Source organism: Microtus pennsylvanicus, chromosome 20 (genome assembly GCF_037038515.1).
Source record: "Microtus pennsylvanicus isolate mMicPen1 chromosome 20, mMicPen1.hap1, whole genome shotgun sequence".
Taxonomy (NCBI): domain Eukaryota; kingdom Metazoa; phylum Chordata; class Mammalia; order Rodentia; family Cricetidae; genus Microtus; species Microtus pennsylvanicus.
The window spans coordinates 1,443,911-1,464,325 of NC_134598.1; the positions used below are offsets into that span (position 1 = coordinate 1,443,911).

Genomic DNA, 20,415 nt, shown 5'->3' on the forward strand with positions numbered 1-20,415 from the left:
ATACAAGCAACATACTGAATTTCTCTTTCAAGTAATCAATGTTCTATGAGACTAGAAAGGGATTCTAGATTGGTAATTTTCAATTTCTCCGAATGGTTTTAGTTGTTTGAGACATGTAGCCCAGGGTTAGCCTGGAAAGTCATGCTTCTCCTGGCTTTGGATTACGATTTTTGAAATCTTAAAATCATTTCACCACTCAAGTCCGAAGTTTAAGATCACATTGTTACCCAAGAGCAAGTGCTCTTACCATTTGTAAGCTTTTAGTTTCAAATGGAATCTTCCAGACAGCCTTTAGGAGAGCCATGTAAACACACGTCCCTAAAGCACATTAAATTCTATAGTGTTCTACATTGGGGAAAGAGCCCGTCTTAACCCTGGAGCATCAGGGATGGGAAGGGTGTGAAGGGTGTGTGCTGGTAGGGGGTCCAGGTGAGCCTCTTTAAGGACACTGTAGCTGAAACAGGGTGGGCTGTGAGGGCCTCAGGCTCTGGCCTATAGGTGACTGGCTTTTCTTTGTAGCCCTGGCTGGGAAGTGATTTATGGGAGCTGCCTGGGCCATACATCACCTTCCTGGCTGCCTTTCTTGACACCTTGTCACATTCTTGTGGGCCTGAGGAATTCATTGTTCTCCTTTGAACTGATAAGGAAAAAAAGTGTGGGGGTGGGGAAAAAGAGTTAGTTAGTTAAAGACAGGCTTTCTGAGCTGGGGGAAAGGTCGGAATGGGACACCAGAGTGCTCTGTCACCCGCTGCTCTGCCTTTGAGTCTGCCCCCTCAGCAGGAAGCTGGTGTATACTGGCTCAAGTTTTGCTAGCCCTCTGGAGCTATTTCTTTCTTTTTTTTTTTTCTGGGAGGTTTTCCACAGAGGATGTTGGAAAAGGGTAGAAAGGGAGTGACTTCTTCAAGACCAGCAGATAGAATGGCTGAGAAGAGTTTGCCAAGCAAGGGCAAATGACACTGATCACTGGGAGAAAACTAAGACGTATCTGTAACTTCTGACGTGAATCGGTCTCTTCGAAGTCCACTCTGCTATATGGCGTGCTTTCTGGGCACGGTGCCACAGGGCCCTCTCCTCTTTGAAGTGTCCTGCCCCGTACTTCACTTTGTATTTTGGCAGCCCGCATGCAGAGGCTGGCATTTGAGCCCAGCACTTTGAAGACAAGGAGGGAAAAGTTTTGGCATGGCTAAGCATCCATCTACTGGCCAAAAGAACGTTTGTGTACTGTTTGCTTACAGTATTATCTCCACTCCAGTAAAGCAAATGCACGATCCGCCTGGATTATTAGATCCCTTCTCTGATATCTTCTCTTTAAAATAAAAATAAAGATTGCACTCCTTTGCACCCAAGAAAAGTAAGAGATCAAATCCCATGTGCCGTCTGTTGGAACTGCAAAGCTTCACATTCCCTTTGGTGAAGATGGATGTTTTTCTTAAAAGCAATGAAGCGCAACGGGTTCACTCACTAATACCCGATCGTGGGGCTATTGTGGAAAAAGAACCTATTTACTCTAGGTGAATTCACCCCAGCTAGCAGTGAGGTGTTTGGGTCGCAGGCGTTCTTTTGTGTTACACTGTTAACACGTTCCTGTTTAATGCCATCAATCACTTCACCTGGAAGCACCCTTCGCACCCCCACTGCGAACCTCATTTTGAACTCTAGTCTTTGCAAACCGTTTGCAGGCTTCCCCAGATGGCTCTTTGCAACAGTGTTTGTCTCCAACCCTGTGTGGTGGACAAACCGCTTTTCCACTGCCCAAGCCTTCACTGTGCTGCCAGCCAAGGAGGCGGGAAGATCTGCCAAGGTGGGTGGCAGGATTCCAGAGCAGACCTGAAGGCAATCCTGAGTGCCAACCGGCAGCCTTGCTGGTGTAGTGGAACTAAGAGAGGAAGCCAATTGTGGAAGACACTTCTCCTTTGAACTGTCTTCCTTATTTCCGAGTGACATTAACATTTAATGCAACGGCGCACATCATTCCAGTGTGGCCAGCTTTTTAGTGACTATCTATCTTTTAAACCTACAAATGCAGTTTCTTTGTGAGCCTGCTGGGCCTGCCAATTCTGCTTTGGCGGTCCCCTGGCTTGGTTTCCAGAAGTCGGTTTATTGACAGTGTTTCACTGCTCTCTGCTGGACAAGCCCAAAGCCAGCCCAGGCATTTAGGGCGCGTGGGTTTCAAGGAATGCAGGTGTGGTGGCCTGTATGCTAAACTCTGTTTTCCTACCATTCAGAGACTACAAGCTCTGGTCATGGTGTGCTTGCTGGCTGGGGCACGCAGGTGAACAACCATCCAATCTCTTCCTTCAAATGTTGTCCTCCGCAAAGATAGCCCGTGTAATAGTGCACAGTGTACGGGCTTTTTTCTCAAGGTACTTCTTACCCTTTCATTCTTGACTCAGGAGTAATTTATTTGCTTTATAGGTAATATAAATAACCTCTACCAATAATCCCACAGCCCCAAAAAGAAAGTCAAGCTATTTTGAATAAACTGTATCAAGTTTGATATATATGTATATGTACAGAAATATATATATATCCCTTTTCTATACACTTTTAGTATACATGGAAGAGAAAATGGATGAAGAATATTAAATAAGTAAGCATAAAATGTGTTAGGACATGTTTTCCCCCAGACTTTTCCAAACAGGAATAAATATTAGTCTAAAACTGCATTTGCATGGATAAAAATTACCATAATTTGGAAGCTACACTTCTCAAGCTTGAAACAAAAATCCAAGTACAAAGCCAGCAAATGCTTTAGAGGAGTATTTTTCAGATATAGGTTAGACATGCAAATAACTATGTTTATCCGCATGTGCGTGTGTGTGTGTGTGTGTGTGTGTATGTAAACACACGCATGCGTGTACACACACATGTATTTTGATGGGAACATGGGGTGAAGATATAAATTTAATACACCTCCGGAATGTTTTATGTTCTTTGTCTGGCATCTCTTCAGGTAAAAACAACTGGATAAATAGAAATCAGAAAATACCGGCCTGGCAGCAGTCTTGAGTGCGACTCTATCTCCCAGCACTCCGGGTGAATTATTGCCTTGCTGTCAAAGACAACAAAAACATTTGGGAGGACTGTTTATTTTACAGTGGTTGACCAGAAGTATGCAAGTGGTTACCAAAAAAAAAAAAAAAAGTGGCTGGCTAAAGCTGAGGTGCCCCTCCCACATCCCCGAATCCGTTTGGGGCTTCAGCGGTCCTGGTGATCCCAGCTGAAAGGTTTCTCCAAAGCATTCAGTTCAGAACAGAGAACTGAAACCTGCCCACCCTCCCGAGTCACTGCCCTGTCCCCGCCGCTTACCCCCCCTAAACTTCCTGGTATGGTATCCCCTTTGTTTGCTTGCTTGCCTTTTTCTAGAAGGGCTTAGGTGAACTTGGTGGAAAATACCTTGTTAGTATTTTGGTGCAGTGAGTGGCATGCGCTGCCTTGGCGTTTAAAGGTTCAAATAAAAGCTGCCACCAACAATGTTATTAGAGTCCTATGTTCATGCATTTCCTCTTAGGACAAGACAGGGAAATAGAAGGACCTTAATATGGTCCCTAAACATTGAGGATAATAAAATGTCTGCTTACATAGGATCCGTGGCTTGAATAGGGTGTGAGGCATGGCTGTATGGATTAGCCAGAAATAGGAGAGAGAGAGGTGCGCGCGCGCGCGCGCACACACACACACACACACACACAAAGGAAGGAAGGAATATGAAGGAGTATGTAGCATGTTTGCCTGAGAACTGGACAGCCTCCAGTCAAGATCTCACTGGTATTTCCAGGAGAATGTTAAACAATTTCTCCTCGCTGAGCAGTCCTTGTTCCTAGCTCCGCATCTTGGGGCTAAGGATTCTTTCACAAAGCCAAACAACAACACAACACCTACCACCTCAGCTTCCGATCCATTTAACTTTCTCCTGGCTCGTCAGCTGCATTTTTAAGAAGTGATATTAATCATAACTGGCTCCATGCAGTTTTTCTATGAAGTGAAAGGCAGATGCTGGTGTTTGATATGATCCTGTGACATTAAAAAAAAAATCATACAGTAGCCAGGCGGTGGTGGCGCACGCTTTTAATCCCAGCGCTTGGCAAGCAGAGGCAGGAGGATCTCTGTGACTTCGAGGTCATCCTGGTTTAAGAGCTAGTTCCAGGACAGATTCCAACTCTACAGAGAAACCCTGTCCTAAAAAACAAAAACAAACAAACAAAAAAAAATCACCTAGTAAATATTGACAGCATTCATTTACAGACATACTTATGCATTTGGTAATTTCCAGACAGTCCACGCAAACATAACTTGTTTTCTGGTTGGTCTGGAAGTTTGGGAAGGGCAGCAAGTCTTCCTTAGGATTAATAAGACAGTGAATCAATCGCTGCTGCTATGTTGAAGATGCTGTGGGCATTGGTCTATCCTGAGGGAAAAGGGGGTCAGGAAAGCGATGCTGGCCTCTTCAAAACCTACCTCCACAGCTTCTCCTCGTCCCAGCGCGTCTCCAGTTTGAGAGTGGTGCGTCCCGCGGGCTGGAGAGACAGTCCTGTTTCTCACTATAGACGTTTGGGCCAGCATTCCAAACGCCTTCTCCCTGCAGAGTCCTGGGTTAGTCACGTGCTTGCTGGCCAGGATATGTAAATAAGACTTGGCTAAAAACATTTAAAGGATTATGAAGCGGTCTTGCTTAATAGTAGCGAAACAAAACAAACACCACTCCAATAAATCCTCCGCTGTGCTACTAAGTAGTAGAAAGATCCAGTAGTGATTGGAATTGTCCAGGCCTCAGCATTGTCCTAGGCCAGGGGAGAGACTGGGAGGGAGGGGAGAGAAAGGGAATATTTTTTTCCTGGAGAAAAGCCCTTCTGATTCTAGAACCTAGTCTTGCAGGTTTTGAAGGAAGCGTACACACACACACACACACACACACACACACACACGCGCGCGCACACACACTGCAACTGCATGCACCCTTTCCCTTGGCAGGGCTGGTTCTGCAGCCTACTCGGAGGTCCAGGCTGTGAGGTTGGGACTTGGCTTTTGCAGATCCGTGTTTCCATCTCCTGTCCCTGGGCGGTCAGCTGCTGGCATGGGACCACACAGAGCATTCATTACCTCCCGGTAATCAGTCTCTCACCAAATCCGTCTGCCCTGCCTGGAGGGGGGCTAGCACCAGACACCGCTGGTGACTCCGTGCCCAAAGCAACCTTCGCAGTGAGTTAGGCGGAAGGCGTGCCCGCCCTTCTGCGGCTCCCGAGTGGGAGAATCCTGCTGCTCGGGGTGCACTTCTGCCAGTTGGCCCCTGCACACCCTTTCGGTTCATACTGAAGCCGCCAGCAGTGCGGGGGAAGGAGGAAACCTCTGCTGGGCTCTGCTGAGCTGCTGCCAGGACTGCCTCTGTACTGGGTCCAGCAGCAGAAACAAAACAGGGCAGAGCCTGGGAGGGAGGCCCAGCCAGAGCAGCTGAGCGCTCAAAACAAAGACGGAGGAACTCTTGAGTGTGGCCGAATCTTCCCAAGGGTGGGAAACTGAGGCCTAGAGAAGAGAAGATCCTGCAGCGGACCAACTAGAAGTGGAAAGGACCTCTCCTAAAGGCCCTCTTTACTTCTGTTGGGTTGCCGAAGATCCCCTAACCTTGACCGGGTACTTCTATCTATTCGGCCTTCATCATTCCGTCTGTAAAATGGGGATGGCAGTAAAAACTTGAAGAAGTGAAAGAACTGAATGAGAAAGTGTAAGCAAAGCCCTTGGCTCAGTGCCCATCATCGTAAGCCTTCAGGCAATGGTGCTTGATTTTAAGTACCTGATCGAGATCAGAGTAGCAGGCAAAACGGCTTAGCTCCTAAAGGTGCTTGCCTCCCAGCCAAATGACCAGAGTTCAACCCAGGAGCCTACATAATAGAGGGGCAGATTGTCCCCTGACCTCCCCACATGTGAGCTGCGTGCCTGGTGCATACATGTTTCCATGAAGAGCCCAGCCAGAAGGAGTAGTGTCTGTGTTCAGATTTTTCATGCCTACTGATGGTCTCTGCAGGTTAAAGAGTTCAAAGTGATGAGCTACAGCACTTCCTTAAGGGTGGAAAGAGTGCCCTAGGAATAGAAGAGGAAGAGGGAGGTGGCCATGAACAGTGGTGCCCTAGGAGAAAACGCTAGTGATGACTTGCGTTCTGTCAGCCTTTTCCTAAGGAGGACCTAGGTCACCTTTCAGTTAAGGGCTGGACGTGTTTTTGCCGGGGCTGCCTTCGAAGTGGGGAATGTCTCCAGACAAGGTACAGTAAACAACAAACAATCTTGCTTCGGGTCCTCTGTCGGACCCCCTGGCTTTGCTGCCTGGGCTGCAGAATGGAATTGATAATGCTATTGATCATGGCTGTCGAGGCTATTCAATTCGTTTCTATGTAAAGCAGTTCACCCTGCACCTGGAGTGTGCTGAGTATCATATAGATGTGGACTTAAAGCATTAACCACTTAGGATGTCCAAATGGGAATTTTCTTGCGGTGGGATCAAATGCACACTGAGCAGGGACGAGCCTTCCAGGGCTGAATTTTCAGATGGTGTCCGGTCACACAGTTCGTCCCCTTCTTTCCCTCTGTATGCATGATTCATATTTGTATTGAGACTTTTATGAAGTGTGCATATTCCTCTACTTTCCCCTCTTTCTGGTCCTATGGCAAATTAGTTTTGTTTTAATTTAATTAGAGTTCCTTCGGATTTTTTTCTCCAGAAAGCTTTTGCTTTTGGGCTGTCAGATAATGGATCAAATTGCATTCGTTGGATTTATTGCGTCTGAATTACAAATCTTGTCCCGGGTAATCTGTCCTCGGGTGTTCTTTTCTGGTGCCTAAGTTGCAGAGAGATGTGTTTCCAGGCAGCAGGGCTCATGATAAATAACGGGGTTTTAAATGACATCACGAGATGGAGACACAGGCGTTTGTTGTTCTGTTCTCTTGGCTGGAGAACACAGTTCTTCCTGGGAACTGCAGCCACAGTGCTGGGCTTCAGTTTTATTAATATCCTTGTAGATTGAAAACAAACTGTTTTCCTCCAAGTTTTTGTTCTCTTCCATTTGGCAAACGCTGCGATTTGTCACATGAGCTAATGTGTGTGTCTCGTTCGCTTGTTTGCTCGCACACCCATGGCCCTGGTGGCAGCCTCTGGAAGGGGCATGCTCCTTGAGAATAAATAACACCTTGGATCACTCACACACCTCATGGCACACACACTCTGCACTGCAAATCGGTTTCTTTTTGCCAAGGTATTTGCAAGACTAGCTGCCCTTCCCTTTCCCGTCTCAAGTCAGAATAACAAAAAAAAAAAAAATGCTAAGCTTAACGGCAGCCAATTGCTAAGATGAAATTTCAAAACTATGGGATCTGATCATGAAAACTAGCATGCCATGGAATTACCGTTTTTAAAGGTGAGTCACTGAATTAAGTCAATCAAGAGAAAGATCAGATTCTTAAGCTTGAATTTCATGTGTATCTTTGTGGCTATCTTTTTTCCGCTTGCAAAAGAGTGGCCATTGAGTAACTGGCATGCAGGGTTGCGGATGGAGATGGTGAAGATGTTGGGATGCTGAGCGGTATTCAAGGGCTCTTCTCAGACAGGTTTCACTCTGACATTGCAGTTGAGATGAAGGTTCTCAAGCTCCCCGAGTTCTTCCTGCCACCTCCTCTTACAGGGCCCTACAGGGAAGGAGACTGGCTACAAGATCGCATAGAGGTACTCAGAGGAGGGGTGCAATTTCAAAACCAGCCTTGGCATGTTACTGAATTTCAGGAGTTACGTGTGTAAGCAGGAAGAGATATGGGGATCAGTTCGGTCCTCTTCCTCATGGGCTCTGGGGATTGAACTCGGGTTGTCAGAATCAGGAGCAAGATCCTTTACCTACTGAGCGGTCTCACTGGCCCTGTATATTAAAACATATCAAGTTGTCTAGGGGGTGGCTCTGTGGCGCAATGGATAGCGCATTGGACTTCTAGTGACCAAGTTGTCTAGGCTGGCCCTGAGCTCTAGCCTAGGCTAGCCTTGAATTTGTGATCTTCTGCTTTAGTTTCCTGAGAACTAAAGTTTCCACTTGGCCCTGCTTGCCCGGAACTCCATAATCACCTTTGCCACAGAACTTTGAATATCCTGATGGCAGTTAAGATTTCTTTCATTTTTAAAACCTTATTTATTTATTTTATCTGTTCAGGTATATTGCCTTGTGTATGTCTGTGCAGTACATGCATGCTTAGTGCCCACAGATGCCAGAAGAAGTGTCATCCCCAGGGATTAGAGTTACAGATGGTTCTGAGCTACCATGTCGGTGCCGGGACTAGAACCGTGGTCCTTTGGAAGATCAGCCAGTGCTGTTAACCACTGAGCCATCTTTCTAGGCTCCTCTAGTGTGGATTTTGCTAAAACTGTTGTAATGAATACAGGACCATCTCATTGTTCCCCTCTCAAACCCCCTCCCCACCAAAAAAGATTTTTTTTTTTATTTGTTTTGTTTTCTCTTGGAACTCAAACACACCTGGTACACCTGGGGTACCTCAAGCTGCCATTGCGGCTCAGCATTTGTTCCTCCACCTCCTGACAAAGTGACCTTGGGCGGAATTGAGGCCGGTCAGAGGGGCTGTAGAAGTCCGCAGACGGCTCCTGGGAGTACCCTCCTAGTGTCATGGTAAACACGTGTCCAATATTTAAGTGTACAAAGATACATGCCTGCTGACAGAAGCCGGGGGGGGGCGCTTTAGAGAGGTTCTGCGGAGAGAGCGCTGTGCACACAGTGTGGGGGCCTATGCCCTAGGTAGGTGGCTGTTGACAAACCGTAGTTGGGACGTGAATTAGGTCATGGGAAAGCACACACCCCGGGTATTGTGAGGATTGTGTTTCCTTTGAGAAAGAGACCCCATGAGATAAGCATTCCCATCATCCACTTTCTACCGATGGAAAGAGCAAGGCCCGGAGATAAAGTTGTCACAGGCCAACCACGGCAGAGCAGGCGGAAGGCTTGGCTTCAGAATTTTACCACCTCCATCTTTAAGTGATGTGTGTGCATGCCAAGGGCATGTGTGCAGATCTGAGGCCAGCTTGCCCCATTTGGTTCCACCATGGGAGTTCCCAGGACTGAACTCCGACCACCAGGTTTGGTGGGTAATGTCGTTTGTTACCCGCTCAGCACCGTCGCTGCCTCCCCCATTCCTTTCTGGTTCTATTTGTTTGAATTTTGCCGCCAGGAGTGGTGAGCAAGCAGCTCCACTAGAACAGAAACCGTGTTCTTATTTCTTTGCACACCCCACCCTCAGCAGCCTGGGACGCACTTGCTGTAGAACGTACTTCTGTCGAGTGAAGTGAACTGAATACATTAGCAGGCGTGGGTTTGAGACCTGTCATAATCCTTCTTATTCTTTTAGGAATATATGCCTATGATTTGATCAAATGAAAAAGAGAGCAAATCTGACCCCTGTTGTGTTACTCCGGATACTATGTTTCTAACATTCTGTGTAAACTGTAAGATCCTTGAGGGGCGGGGAGCAGCCGTATCAAACAACATGCTCAAACTAGGCACATAGGCCAGCATCCCTCCCTCCCACTTCCACACAGACTTTGCCAAACAGAAATCCCTGAAATGCTGAGGACACCCCCTTCCCCCAAATGCTGAGGTTCCCACCCCTTAGGCTGGACAGGGAGGGCCACACAACTGCTTCTTCTGTTTCTTCAGCGCCTTCATCCATCCCTGGGCACAGACGTCTTTTGATGTAAATGCTGCTTTGATGCCAAACCCTAGTACCTAAGGGGCCATTTAAAAAGCCTGGGATAAATAGGCATTGTCACTCCAGAGAGGGCCAGGTTCACTATTCATGACTGCCTCTGAGGATCCAGATAATGCTAGGCTTACTCCGGAAGACTCCCAGAAAACTGGCAGGCGCTCTGTAGTTAACCACGGCAGTAAATGAACAGAAAGGAACTCGGTGGTTAAGTGGGGGGAATGAACCCTGAGCGGTTCTATCAGTGATTCACAATGTTGAAAAACGATGTTATTTTCCCTTGTACACTCTCCTGGTTTCCATAGTGACCCCAGAGAGGCATTTGGAATGATAGTAAGGCTTAAGGATGGTTCCGTGGCAAGGACTTTGGAAGAATGACCCTGGGACTGTTATTCTGGGTGTCAGATACTTACCTACATATGACACGCCCTGTTGAAAGTGGTACTATAAACATGAAGGGGGCCCAAGAGGGTTAAAGAAGGGCTTCTTGGCCGCTCCAAGTTTGAGCTGACGAACCAGGGAGCATGGTGGGGATACTAAGGAAGCTGCGCCAGCTAGAGTTCCAGGCCCCTCTGCCTTCGTGGACCATGTGCCTGTGGCATGACATTTGTCACAGGAGGCCTCAGTTTCCTCACGCAAGCTGTGGGTGGGTGATTCTCCTATCAGGAGAATGAAACGACAGTGATTTCAGACAGCCAATCCCATGCCAGTCAGACAGAGACGACCTTCCTGGATCAGTAGACCCCTTTCTGTACATCATCCTTTCCACTACTGTTTCCACTGTCTCTCAACCCCCACCCCTGTCAGATCAGCCATTGTGCTGTTTACAATAACGCGCCTCCTTGTCTCCTGGCTGGCGCGTCCAGAGCCGAGGGCTCTGCTTCTCCACCAACACTCGCGATGATGGTCTTGGCTAGCCGACAGGAGCCGCTGCTGGCAGAGACCTGAGAGGGAGCACACTGTGGTAGCAGCATGAAAGAATTTGGCAAGAAGGGGCTCATCACATGACCGTGATTCATACTGTACTCTTGAAGTGCGGCGGGAGGGCTAAGGGAGGCTTTGAATGCCAGCCCAGAGCAGAGACACTCGTTTTCAAACATCACGTTCTTTTTATAGCACGGGCATGCCTCACAGGGAAAATATTGCACTTGGCCTACCAGCACCGCAAGAGCCGTCCCGAGTGTGATTTTAATGTTTGAGTCACTCTCTGAGTCAAATACTCGCGGCACGGAGGAAGTCTTCTATTAGCGACACTTTGAAACTGTGTTTTTAATTAATTAGCACTAACTTGGGGTTGGGTTTTCATTTACTCTTAGCAGACTCACTTCCCTTTTCTCCCTTGCCTAGAAGTTTGGAGCCGCTTCCCTTGGGGTCCTGTCTGGGTCATTGTTTTTTAGGTTATCTCTGTGAGACAGTTGTCAGTGTGGGATGAGGGGATGAGAAAAGCCAGGGAGCTCTTCAATGTGGGGTCTGTCATCTTGGGGTGAACCTGATACCCGGGAGCGGGGTGGCTAGGGAGAGGGTCTCTCAAAGTCTGGCGTGATGCTTCTTTGTGCCTTCCACCGTGTTGATCCATTCGTCCTGTTGTTAGAACTTGAAACTAGGACTGGCCAGCTGTTGGGGAAAGACCTCAGTTTTTATTTCAACCAAATGGTGCTGCCTCCTGGGGCTAGAAGGGACTGACTTCAGGCACAATTAGAGATGTGTAGTCTTTTGGAATGGGCGGAAATCTACAAAATGGCCTTGATTCACAGGGCCCCCTTGGCTCCAAGGCTCTCTGCTTCCCATGTGCCATAAATCAGAATCTGCATCAGAAAGTGTAAAGACTGCAGTGCACGGAGGCCCCTCTTCCTCTCCGAGGGTGTCCGTGACAGATTTATGCTGATGGCCAAGCTGCACCTCACTCACAGGCTCCTGTTAGAGTCACACCCCACTGACTCAGGCCCCATTTCCTGCCGAAGGTGAGGCAGGGTCCTGCACAAAGGAGGTTGAAATTACATCCCAGCTCTTTAATTGCTGTTCATACAGGACCACAGCAAAACCCGCTTTCTTCACGGTGGCATCTGCTGTCTTCTCACAAGGTGTGGTCCCAGCTACAATTCCGGGCATTTAGTTTCATGGCAAGATCCGTCACGGCAGGGCACCCCGCGACTCAACCCCTACGAAGAGAGGTCTAAGGGGTGCTTTGGAGAAGGATACACACCTCTCTTGTTGGGAGATTCATTTCTTCCACGTGGTTTTGTTTCTCTTCCTTCCTTGAGAGTACAGTACTAACACTTTGAAAATTCTTTTAATCTTTTAAAAAAGTTATTAAAATTGGGGCTCAGTAGTTAAGAGCCCTCGTTGTTCTTTGCAGAGGACCCGTGTTCAATTCCCGGCCTCTATATGTCGGCTCATAGCCATTCATAACTCTGGTTCCAAGGGATTCTACCCACTTCTGACCCCCCTCCTGCACAGGGCTGTGTGTGGTGCACACATATATGTCTGAGCCAAAATATACTCATGCACAGAAAATAAAATAAATCTAAAAAATATAATTCTCTTGGATGTTTGTAAAATAGGACTTGCCTTCAAAATGCCTTTCTTGTCTGAGGCTTTTGTTCTTGCAAATGGGGCTGTGTCAACCAGCGAGTCCTGGGGCCCTTGCCTTTGACTTCCACCATCATGATTATAGCCGATGGGGCATCAGTCACAGAACAGGGATTCTGACAGGCAGCAGCAAATCCAGGCCCTTCCAGCCATGAAGGCATAAAAGCCATTGTTTGGGAATGAGAATCAAGACGGACTGAATCCTCACAGAGGAAAGACAGGACCTTCTGACCTAGAGCGCCTTCCTCACAGGGCAGCTGCGCGTGTCCTTGTGTGAGGTTTTGCTCAGAGTTTGCCAACAAGAAGACAAAGCAAAACAAAGACAAACTTCTCCCTAGTTGAAATCAGTTGTCTGTGACACCATTTTCCTTGAGTTTTTTTTTTTTGTTGTTGTTGTTGTTGTTTTTGTTTTTGTTTTTCGAGACAGGGTTTCTCTGTGGTTTTGGAGCCTGTCCTGGAACTAGCTCTTGTAGACCAGGCTGGTCTCGAACTCACAGAGATCCGCCTGCCCCTGCCTCCCAAGTACTGGGATTAAAGGCGTGCGCCACCACCACCCGGCTTTCCTTGAGTTTTAAAAGACTGTATAGTACTATTTAAAAATGAGCGCAAAACATAAAAACTTACATAAATAATGATTGCTAATGTTTTTTTTTTTTAATTTTTCAATCCTTACTCTGTTTCCTGACTTAATGTGAGCGTGGTTGTGTTCCTGGTGTTGGTGCGCTGTGTACGGCATTGGCTTGAGCATCTTAAGGACTCTGGCTTAAACAGGACATCAGATTGCTATTTGAAAGCTTAGTCTTAAAACTCTTACCATCTGCTAGGTTTGTGGACGAGGGAAATCTAGTGAATGAGAATTCTGTGTATGTGTGTGGCTTGTTTTATTGGCACGGCGTCTCTCTTTGATGGTCCATTTTCCAAGCTCATTCTTATCTTTTAGAAGATATGTTCAGGATTTATGCCCTTGGCAGGATTTCAGAGGCCTCTAGAGTGTTGGAGAGGTACTCTCCGTTTACAAGGTATCAGACTTGGGATCCTTCTGAACATTTACTTCTTGCTCTACTTAAATCTAGGTGTTTTTTTTTTTCTGGACATGTCTTCCAAATGGCTTATTTGTTTTTACGTCAGAAAAGCTGAGGGTTTTATTCACAAGCACTCTAGTAATAAGGCTATTTCAGTCCAGACCTAGAAGGAAGTTTGCTAAACACACTAGGAGAGTGTGTCAGTTTGTAAACCGCCACGTATGCTGCGAGAGGACTGCATTCATTGGCGTTTGCAAAACTTTATGTGTTTAATGATGCAAAGGCAAAATTGAACTCTCTTTTGGTGTGCAGTGGCATAAACATTATAAGAGCACACCCCCAGGTAGAGACTTATTGGGGTAACTCTTAGAAAGGGCAAGGGTGGCCATAAACCGGGGTGTAATAACCCCACAGTTCTGTATGTTCCGTTATTTGCAAGGGACGTCTGGGAAAGGGGTTTTATATGGTTATATAGCAAACTGAGAAGTACAACCCAAGGTTTGCATCTGTTGTGTGCACCCCAAATAACATCCCTTCTTCAGGTCTGTGATGTAAATCCACCGGCTCCAGTAAAATGGCATTTAAAACAAACAGTAAAATGAACAACATTGGCGGAGCAATAAAGACACACGAGCTTTGTGAGCCCTTTCCTATGGATTGGAGAAATGTTAGCGAATAGCTCTCCAAAGATGCAAATAAATAATATTTTATTAGATTTCAGCCCAGGAGAAAGGGGGGGGGGAAGAACCTTCAACTAGAATCACATGATGATTACTTTGCTTCCCCTCAGCCCAGCAGACATTAAAATGGAACATAAAATAAGTCTATAACAAGAGTTATGAGGAAAGGGATTGCACTTAGGGGCACACTGTGCAGAAAAGTCATTAAAATTGTTTGGGCCCCAGGAGGTGTGGGGTATGGGGGGGGTCTTTATCAGAAAAGTGAGAAACTCAGATGTACAAATGACTTGTCAAGGGCTACCTAGATCTTTAGTGTTCGGAAAAGGAATTGTGCCGTCCCTACTGCCCTAGTTACACCCCCCCCCCCCAACACACACACACACACAACCTGAAAGAGTTTGTTTTCCTGGGAAAGCATATTGAATGAGGTGTGGTAGTGTTCTCGCAGACTAGGCCATTGTACAAGTAAAACCGTACCGGCGTGGTGTGCCGGCTGGCTTTGTGGGTTCTGACTTACAAGTATCACTCTTGTGTACAGAAGTAAATTCAAGTGCAGCTGACAGATGCCCAGCGTCCTTGCATCTTATCTGCCCTTCTTTACCCTGTCTAGCCCGACTGTGGATTCTCTTTCTGGATGCTTACATATGTTTGGATGGTAGTGGTAGTTCAGCCAAGTCTTTTTGCTTCAATTCAATCTAAAAATGGCTATTACATCGAGTTTGGTATTCATGCCCCCAACCCGTTTTCTTGCTGGCTGCTTCATGATATGCTAAAACTCAGATATGTCAGGAAAGCTCTGTCTCTGTCTCTCTCTCTGTCTCTCTCTGTCTCTGTCTCTCTCTCTGTCTCTCTCTGTCTCTCTCTCTCTCTGTCTCTCTCTCTCTCTCTCTCTCTCTCTCTCTCTCTCTCTGTGTGTGTGTGTGTGTGTTCCTATCTGTAAAGCTTTAACTTTGGTTTACTGTTTAACCAGAACACTCAGCAGGACAAGGGAGATCTCACTAAAGCTATCTTCCAAATAAGGATTGCCAAGGTTATGCTATGCCATAAATTGTGCTTTTGTTAGATGTTCTGTCATTCATCTTTATCAGGGTTTTTTGTTTTGTTTTGTTTTGTTTTTTTCTCCCTTCCTGGGAGGGGGGTTAAAAGGAACGTTTCAAGGGGGTCTTTGAAAACCATTTTCTTCAAATGTTCATTGCATCTAAGATCCCATTTTTGTCCTTTATTTGCTCCAGAATACCACCAGGCTGCCAACAAAGAGGGGCCTGTGTGCCCAGGAATTTTTTGCATTCCTCTTCGGAGTAGGCATTTTTCTCGGCTACAAAGGCTCTTTGGCAAATTCCGTCTAATCATTGGATTTACCCTGGGCTCTGATAGGTGCCATTCATGGACGGGCTCTGCTGTTTGATGGGGCTGAGGCATTCATGGAGTCTTTTCATGATAAACAAAAACTGGGTCATATTACCAGAGGGATCACAAGGCTGCTGTTGTTGGAAGGTGTGTTGTACACTCATGTGCTCGTTTGCTCTCTCTTCTCTCTCTCTCCTTTCTCTCTCTTTTTGGCCTTTCTTTTTATGCCTACGTTTTGTGTGTACTCTGTATGACCATGTCTAGAAGCCGGTCTCCTGACCTCCACTGCTGCTCGGAGGTCAATAACTAATCGCAGGCCTCTGTCGGAAATAGGGTGACTTTAAAACCCGACATCTAATAGTTCCACAGCCTGCAGGGAGACCTGTGTTTTCCTAGTGGATTAAACATCAGAGGAATGCTGTGTGAAGAATCGGGCTTAGACAGCCTTCGTACACTCCAGCACTTGGTGGCTGAAAATATTTAGTAGGTGAGGTGAACCTCATGTAGGGGACTTTGCTGCCAGGCTCATCTTTGGCTGTGTGGCCAACGTCAGACTTCATGGTGCGTCTTCAGCCATTGTCCTTGCTATCCCGTTTGTTTCTAAGAAGAATAGAGAGAGATTTAGTTGGAAACTGGGTTCTGCTATGACAAAAAAGGGGATGTGTGTAAAAAATATTCTTCCTCTTCAAAATGATTTTCGATGCCATACATCCATCTTTGTAGTGGGGGCAATACTGTGAACTAGAACATACATGGTTGGGTTTATGTTTCTAGGAAAGTATTTTTTTCATTAATGTTTCTGGGAATAAACAGTTTCAGGCAAAGCTACTGGTTATTTTACTTATTTTTAACATTTTTTTCTTCTGTTTATTTTTTGCTACTAGAACCCAGGCAAGAGGACTTTTAAAAAATAGTATAGAAAAACACAAAGGCAGTACGCATTGAGGGGCAGGGTTGAAAGATTCAAAGCGGGCATTAGGCCCACTCAACTGATTTATCCTGGGGTGTAGACAGCAGGCCACAATATGCTGTGTTTCCAACGCTGCTGAGACTGACCCTCTCATTCTGCTGGGACCTGTTTACACACGACCATCTCAGCCTCTCTGAGGAACAAACACCACAGCAAACCACTTCCAGGCTGAAGTATGATCATGTTTTACAGGCCCCACGTCCTTGTCTCAATAAGTTGCTAACTGTACAGAAGGGTGAGGAAAACCAGTCAACTATAGGGTGGAAAATTGCTTTCTTCAGTAGAGCATTTATTTATTATCTTTCAGGGTTTGTGGTTTGATTAATACCCTTGCTGTAATTTGTGTGGTGTAGGCTATTGTAAACCATGAACTTAGCGCTCATGTCCGCTGTCAGTGAAAATGAGCACCTGCCCATCTCAGGAGACCCCTGAAGTAGCTACAGATCCCTGCAGAACGAGGTTACCCCAAGTCCTAGAGAGGTGCAGGGAGGCACTGCTCCTGACCATGGGGAGAAAAATCATGCCTTTGAAAATCTGTCATTTAATACTCAAATCCTTCATACTCTGGACTAAGAGAATGCATCGGAGAGCCTTCAAGCACTTGCCTTTTCTTTATGTGCACAGTGATCCCACTGGGGCAGTCTTCACATATGTTACACGTCCAAGCCCAATTCTCATCATCTAGAAGACTCCTAACAGGCCTGCAAAACAGCTTTAACAATGAGGAAACTCGGGTGCAGGGAGATACCCGTTGGAAGAGCTTTGGAGCTCTATGACAATCCTGCTTGGCGAAGGATTTTGGTTATCAGTCAGGCTCCAATTGATGTTCATGAGAAAGTAAGGGTCTCATCCCATCCGGTAGCCAACTATTTCCAACTATTCCTGCACTTCGTAGTTGGTAGTTTGCAATCTTACTGGAGGTCAAGTCCTTCCCAATGTCTATATTCTCTATTGTGTCTACATGGAAAGGATTTTCCCCATGGCGACTTCTTGTTGTTGTTGTTATGAGGTGTGTGTGTGTGTGTGTGTGTGTGTGTGTGTGTGTGGAGGGGAGGTGCATGCCCATATGTGTGCATTTTGGAGGCCCGAGGAAGACATTATGTATTTGCTTCTATTGATCTTCACCTTATTTTTGAAGCAGGGTCTCTCACTGAGCGTGGAGCTTGCTGCTGCTGGCTGGCCAGTGTGTGACATGTGTCCACCTGTCTCTGAACCACTTCCCCTCCTAGCATGCATGGCCGTGTCTGGGTTCTTATAGGAAATGTCTTATAGGAATAATGACACGGGAAGAGGGGAAAGCGTTTTGTCTTGGTCATATATTGTAATAGGAGCAGCGGGGCTGCGTCCCCAGCACCCCGGCCGCCCACCTGGCTAGCTTATGCCCTGAAATAATTACACGGAAACTGTATTCTTTTAAACACCGCTTGGCCCATTATATCTAGCCTTTTCTCGGCTAACTCTCGCACCTGGACTAACCCATTTCTAATAATCTGTGTAGCCCACGAGGTGGCTTACCAGAGAACATCTTAACCTGCATCTGTCTGGAGTGGGAGAATCATGGCGACTCTCTGATTCAGCTTCTTTCTCCCAGCATTCTGTTCTGTTTTCTCCGCCTACCTAAGGGTTGGCCTACCAAATAGGTCTAGGCAGTTTCTTTATTAATAAGAAATCACTCCCACCTCAGTCATATGAGTATTTTGTGTTTTGTAGACACCTCCAATGGGGCAAATGCTTCATCATTTCAGGTTTTTTTGTAGTATGCGACTTAGAACATTTTTTCAGGTTGTCATTAGCTTAGGTAATGTTTAGTCTGTTGACAGCGAATGTGATTTGGGTGATTTCAGTCACTGCTCTGCCTTTCCGAGTTGGGCCTTCTTCTGCTCTAAATTATTATGTCCTGTGTTTCCTTTCAAAATGCTGTTCCCTCCAAGACTAACTGGCTGAGAAGTGCTGTCTGGAGGGCTCGGTTTTACTGTCCCATCAAAGGTATTAAATCAGGGTTCTCTAGAAGAGAATGGTTATCTATTGCAAAGGAGACTTCATAGATCAGCTTGCAGGTACAGGCTGGGTGATCCAGCCATGGCTGTCTGTACACTGCGGAGCTTGGAACGCAATGGCTGCTCAGTCCAGGAGGCTGGGTACCTCAGCCACCAATCTTGCACTGAAGGTCTCGAAATTTCCTAGAGAACCATTGGTCTTCAGTCCATGTTGGGAAGCAGGAGAAGCTCAGTCACGTGACCAGTGAAGGAGGGGGCAGAGAAGCGGATGCAACAAGCTGGATACACTCACTCACCAAGGTGGACAGGTAAAAGCCAGAATTTCTCCCAGACCTTTTTATCTTTGGTCTGTTGAGAAGTGTTGAGCACCCTGGGGCAAAGCTCTTGCCCCTTCTGGTAATCTTTCCATGAAATACTCCCACCAACCTGCCCAAAGGTGTATCTGGTAGCAGATCCCAGCTCCAACTAAACTGGCTACCAAGATTAACCATCCCAGGTCTGGCCTGATGCATCTCCAAACTCTTCCAGGGTGTGTTCAAGCAAGGTAAGATCTGTTTCCCAATCAGAGCTTAAGTGCCTTGAGGCCTGAGCATTGTTCCGGTATGAGTCAGAGCAGTGAGTAGCCTGCGCCTCGCAGTAGGCGCTGGATGAAGTGTGCCAAAGGAGACTGAGCAACACGGGGGGTGGGGGTGGGGGCTGCAACCGCCCTCCGCCTCGCAGTAGGCGCTGGATAGTGTGCCAAAGGAGACTGAGCAACACGGGGGGTGGGGGTGGGGGCTGCAACCGCCCTCCGCCTCGCAGTAGACGCTGGATGAAGTGTGCCAAGGAGACTGAGCAACACAGGGGGTGCTGCAACCGCTTCAAAGAGTACTGCAGTCAGAGCCCCACTTTGCCTTGGTCCGGAAAAGATGAGCCAACAGCAAAGTTGATTTGACTTTTATAGTAGAGGCACCAGTTCTTTTCAAGAGACTCACTAAATCCACTTGTAGATCAAAAAAGCCAGGATCACCCAAACTGCCCAGAGATTTTAAGGTTTGTTTTTTTTTTGTCTGTTGAGTTTTGTTTTTGTGTGTGGGAGCTAGTTTAGGACCGATTCTTAAAAATTCTCAGAAAGTTTGTGAGCTGGTACACCCATTATTTGCAAATTAATATATAAATTTATAATTAAACGAACCAGGTTAAATATAGAAGGAGCAGGCTCACCCACCACCACTCCTGGAGTATGTTTCCGATCTCCTGCCAGTCCTGGTTTGCGGTGGTTCTTGTTCCTGACATCTTCCTGGAGAAGTCACTGGATACTAGTGTACCACTGTTCACGTCGTTCCAACCCTGACCACCGCCGTGAGAGCATTCACACCCTGGAAGCTGGTAGATGCTGCAGAGAGGCAGCGCACAGTAAATGTCACAGGGTTTGTCTGCACCAGAAGGTGACCGGGACCAGTTAGGCATGCGTGTTACGACGTACATTGTGAACGTCATAAAAGAGAGTGATCAGACACTCTGTTGTAGTTCATTCAGCAAAGGCATTGCACTATTGGCGAGGGACTGATCTGACCGGATGGATTTTCCATTGGTCTTCTGTGCTATTATCAGCTATAGTCTACGTTGGAATTGTACTTGTTTGTTTATGATATAAGCTGCTTTTTGTTGATTTGAATAGTAAGTGTTTTGTTTGTGGTATAATTTATGATTTTTTTTTTTTGAGACAGGATTTCTTTGTGTATCCCTGGCTGTCCTGGAACTCACTCTGGAGAGGCCTCGAACTCACAGAGATCCACCTGCCTCCCGAGTGCTGAGATTAAAGGTGTGCACCACCATCACCCAACAATTTATGACATTATTGTTGTTAGCGTTATCATGAAAAAACTAGCAGTGCATCTCATGAAAGAAGCAAATGATGTTACAGGCACACAGATTTATAGAGTATTCTGTTTTATGGTTTATGAAATATTTGTGCTCCTTTATAAAACTTACAAAATATTTATCTAAAGGTACATTTGCACACACATTTATTTTTTTCCTCCTACAGAGCCAGGTGTTAAACACTTACTAGATAAAAGAAGACAATGGAA

At 46.4% G+C, this 20,415-nt stretch overlaps 1 protein-coding gene across 4 annotated transcripts in view; it reads left to right on the forward strand.

The window, feature by feature from the left end:
• Positions 1–20,415, forward strand: part of Hmga2 (high mobility group AT-hook 2) — a 114,395-nt gene that overhangs the window by 44,765 nt on the left and 49,215 nt on the right. Inside the window, exons 6-7 of one of the 4 annotated variants that reach the window (XR_012908607.1) lie at positions 18,531–18,887; positions 19,521–20,209. The exons of 1 other annotated variant lie outside the window; for it this stretch is intronic. Coding sequence is in view for 1 of the 3 variants with exons in the window: in XM_075954224.1 (XP_075810339.1) it covers positions 18,531–18,584 (54 nt within the window). In the remaining 2 variants the exon portion in view is untranslated. Of the gene's footprint in view, positions 1–18,530; positions 19,035–19,520; positions 20,210–20,415 lie in introns of those variants that run through there. 2 more of the 4 variants (XR_012908608.1, XM_075954224.1) reach the window with 2 other exon arrangements.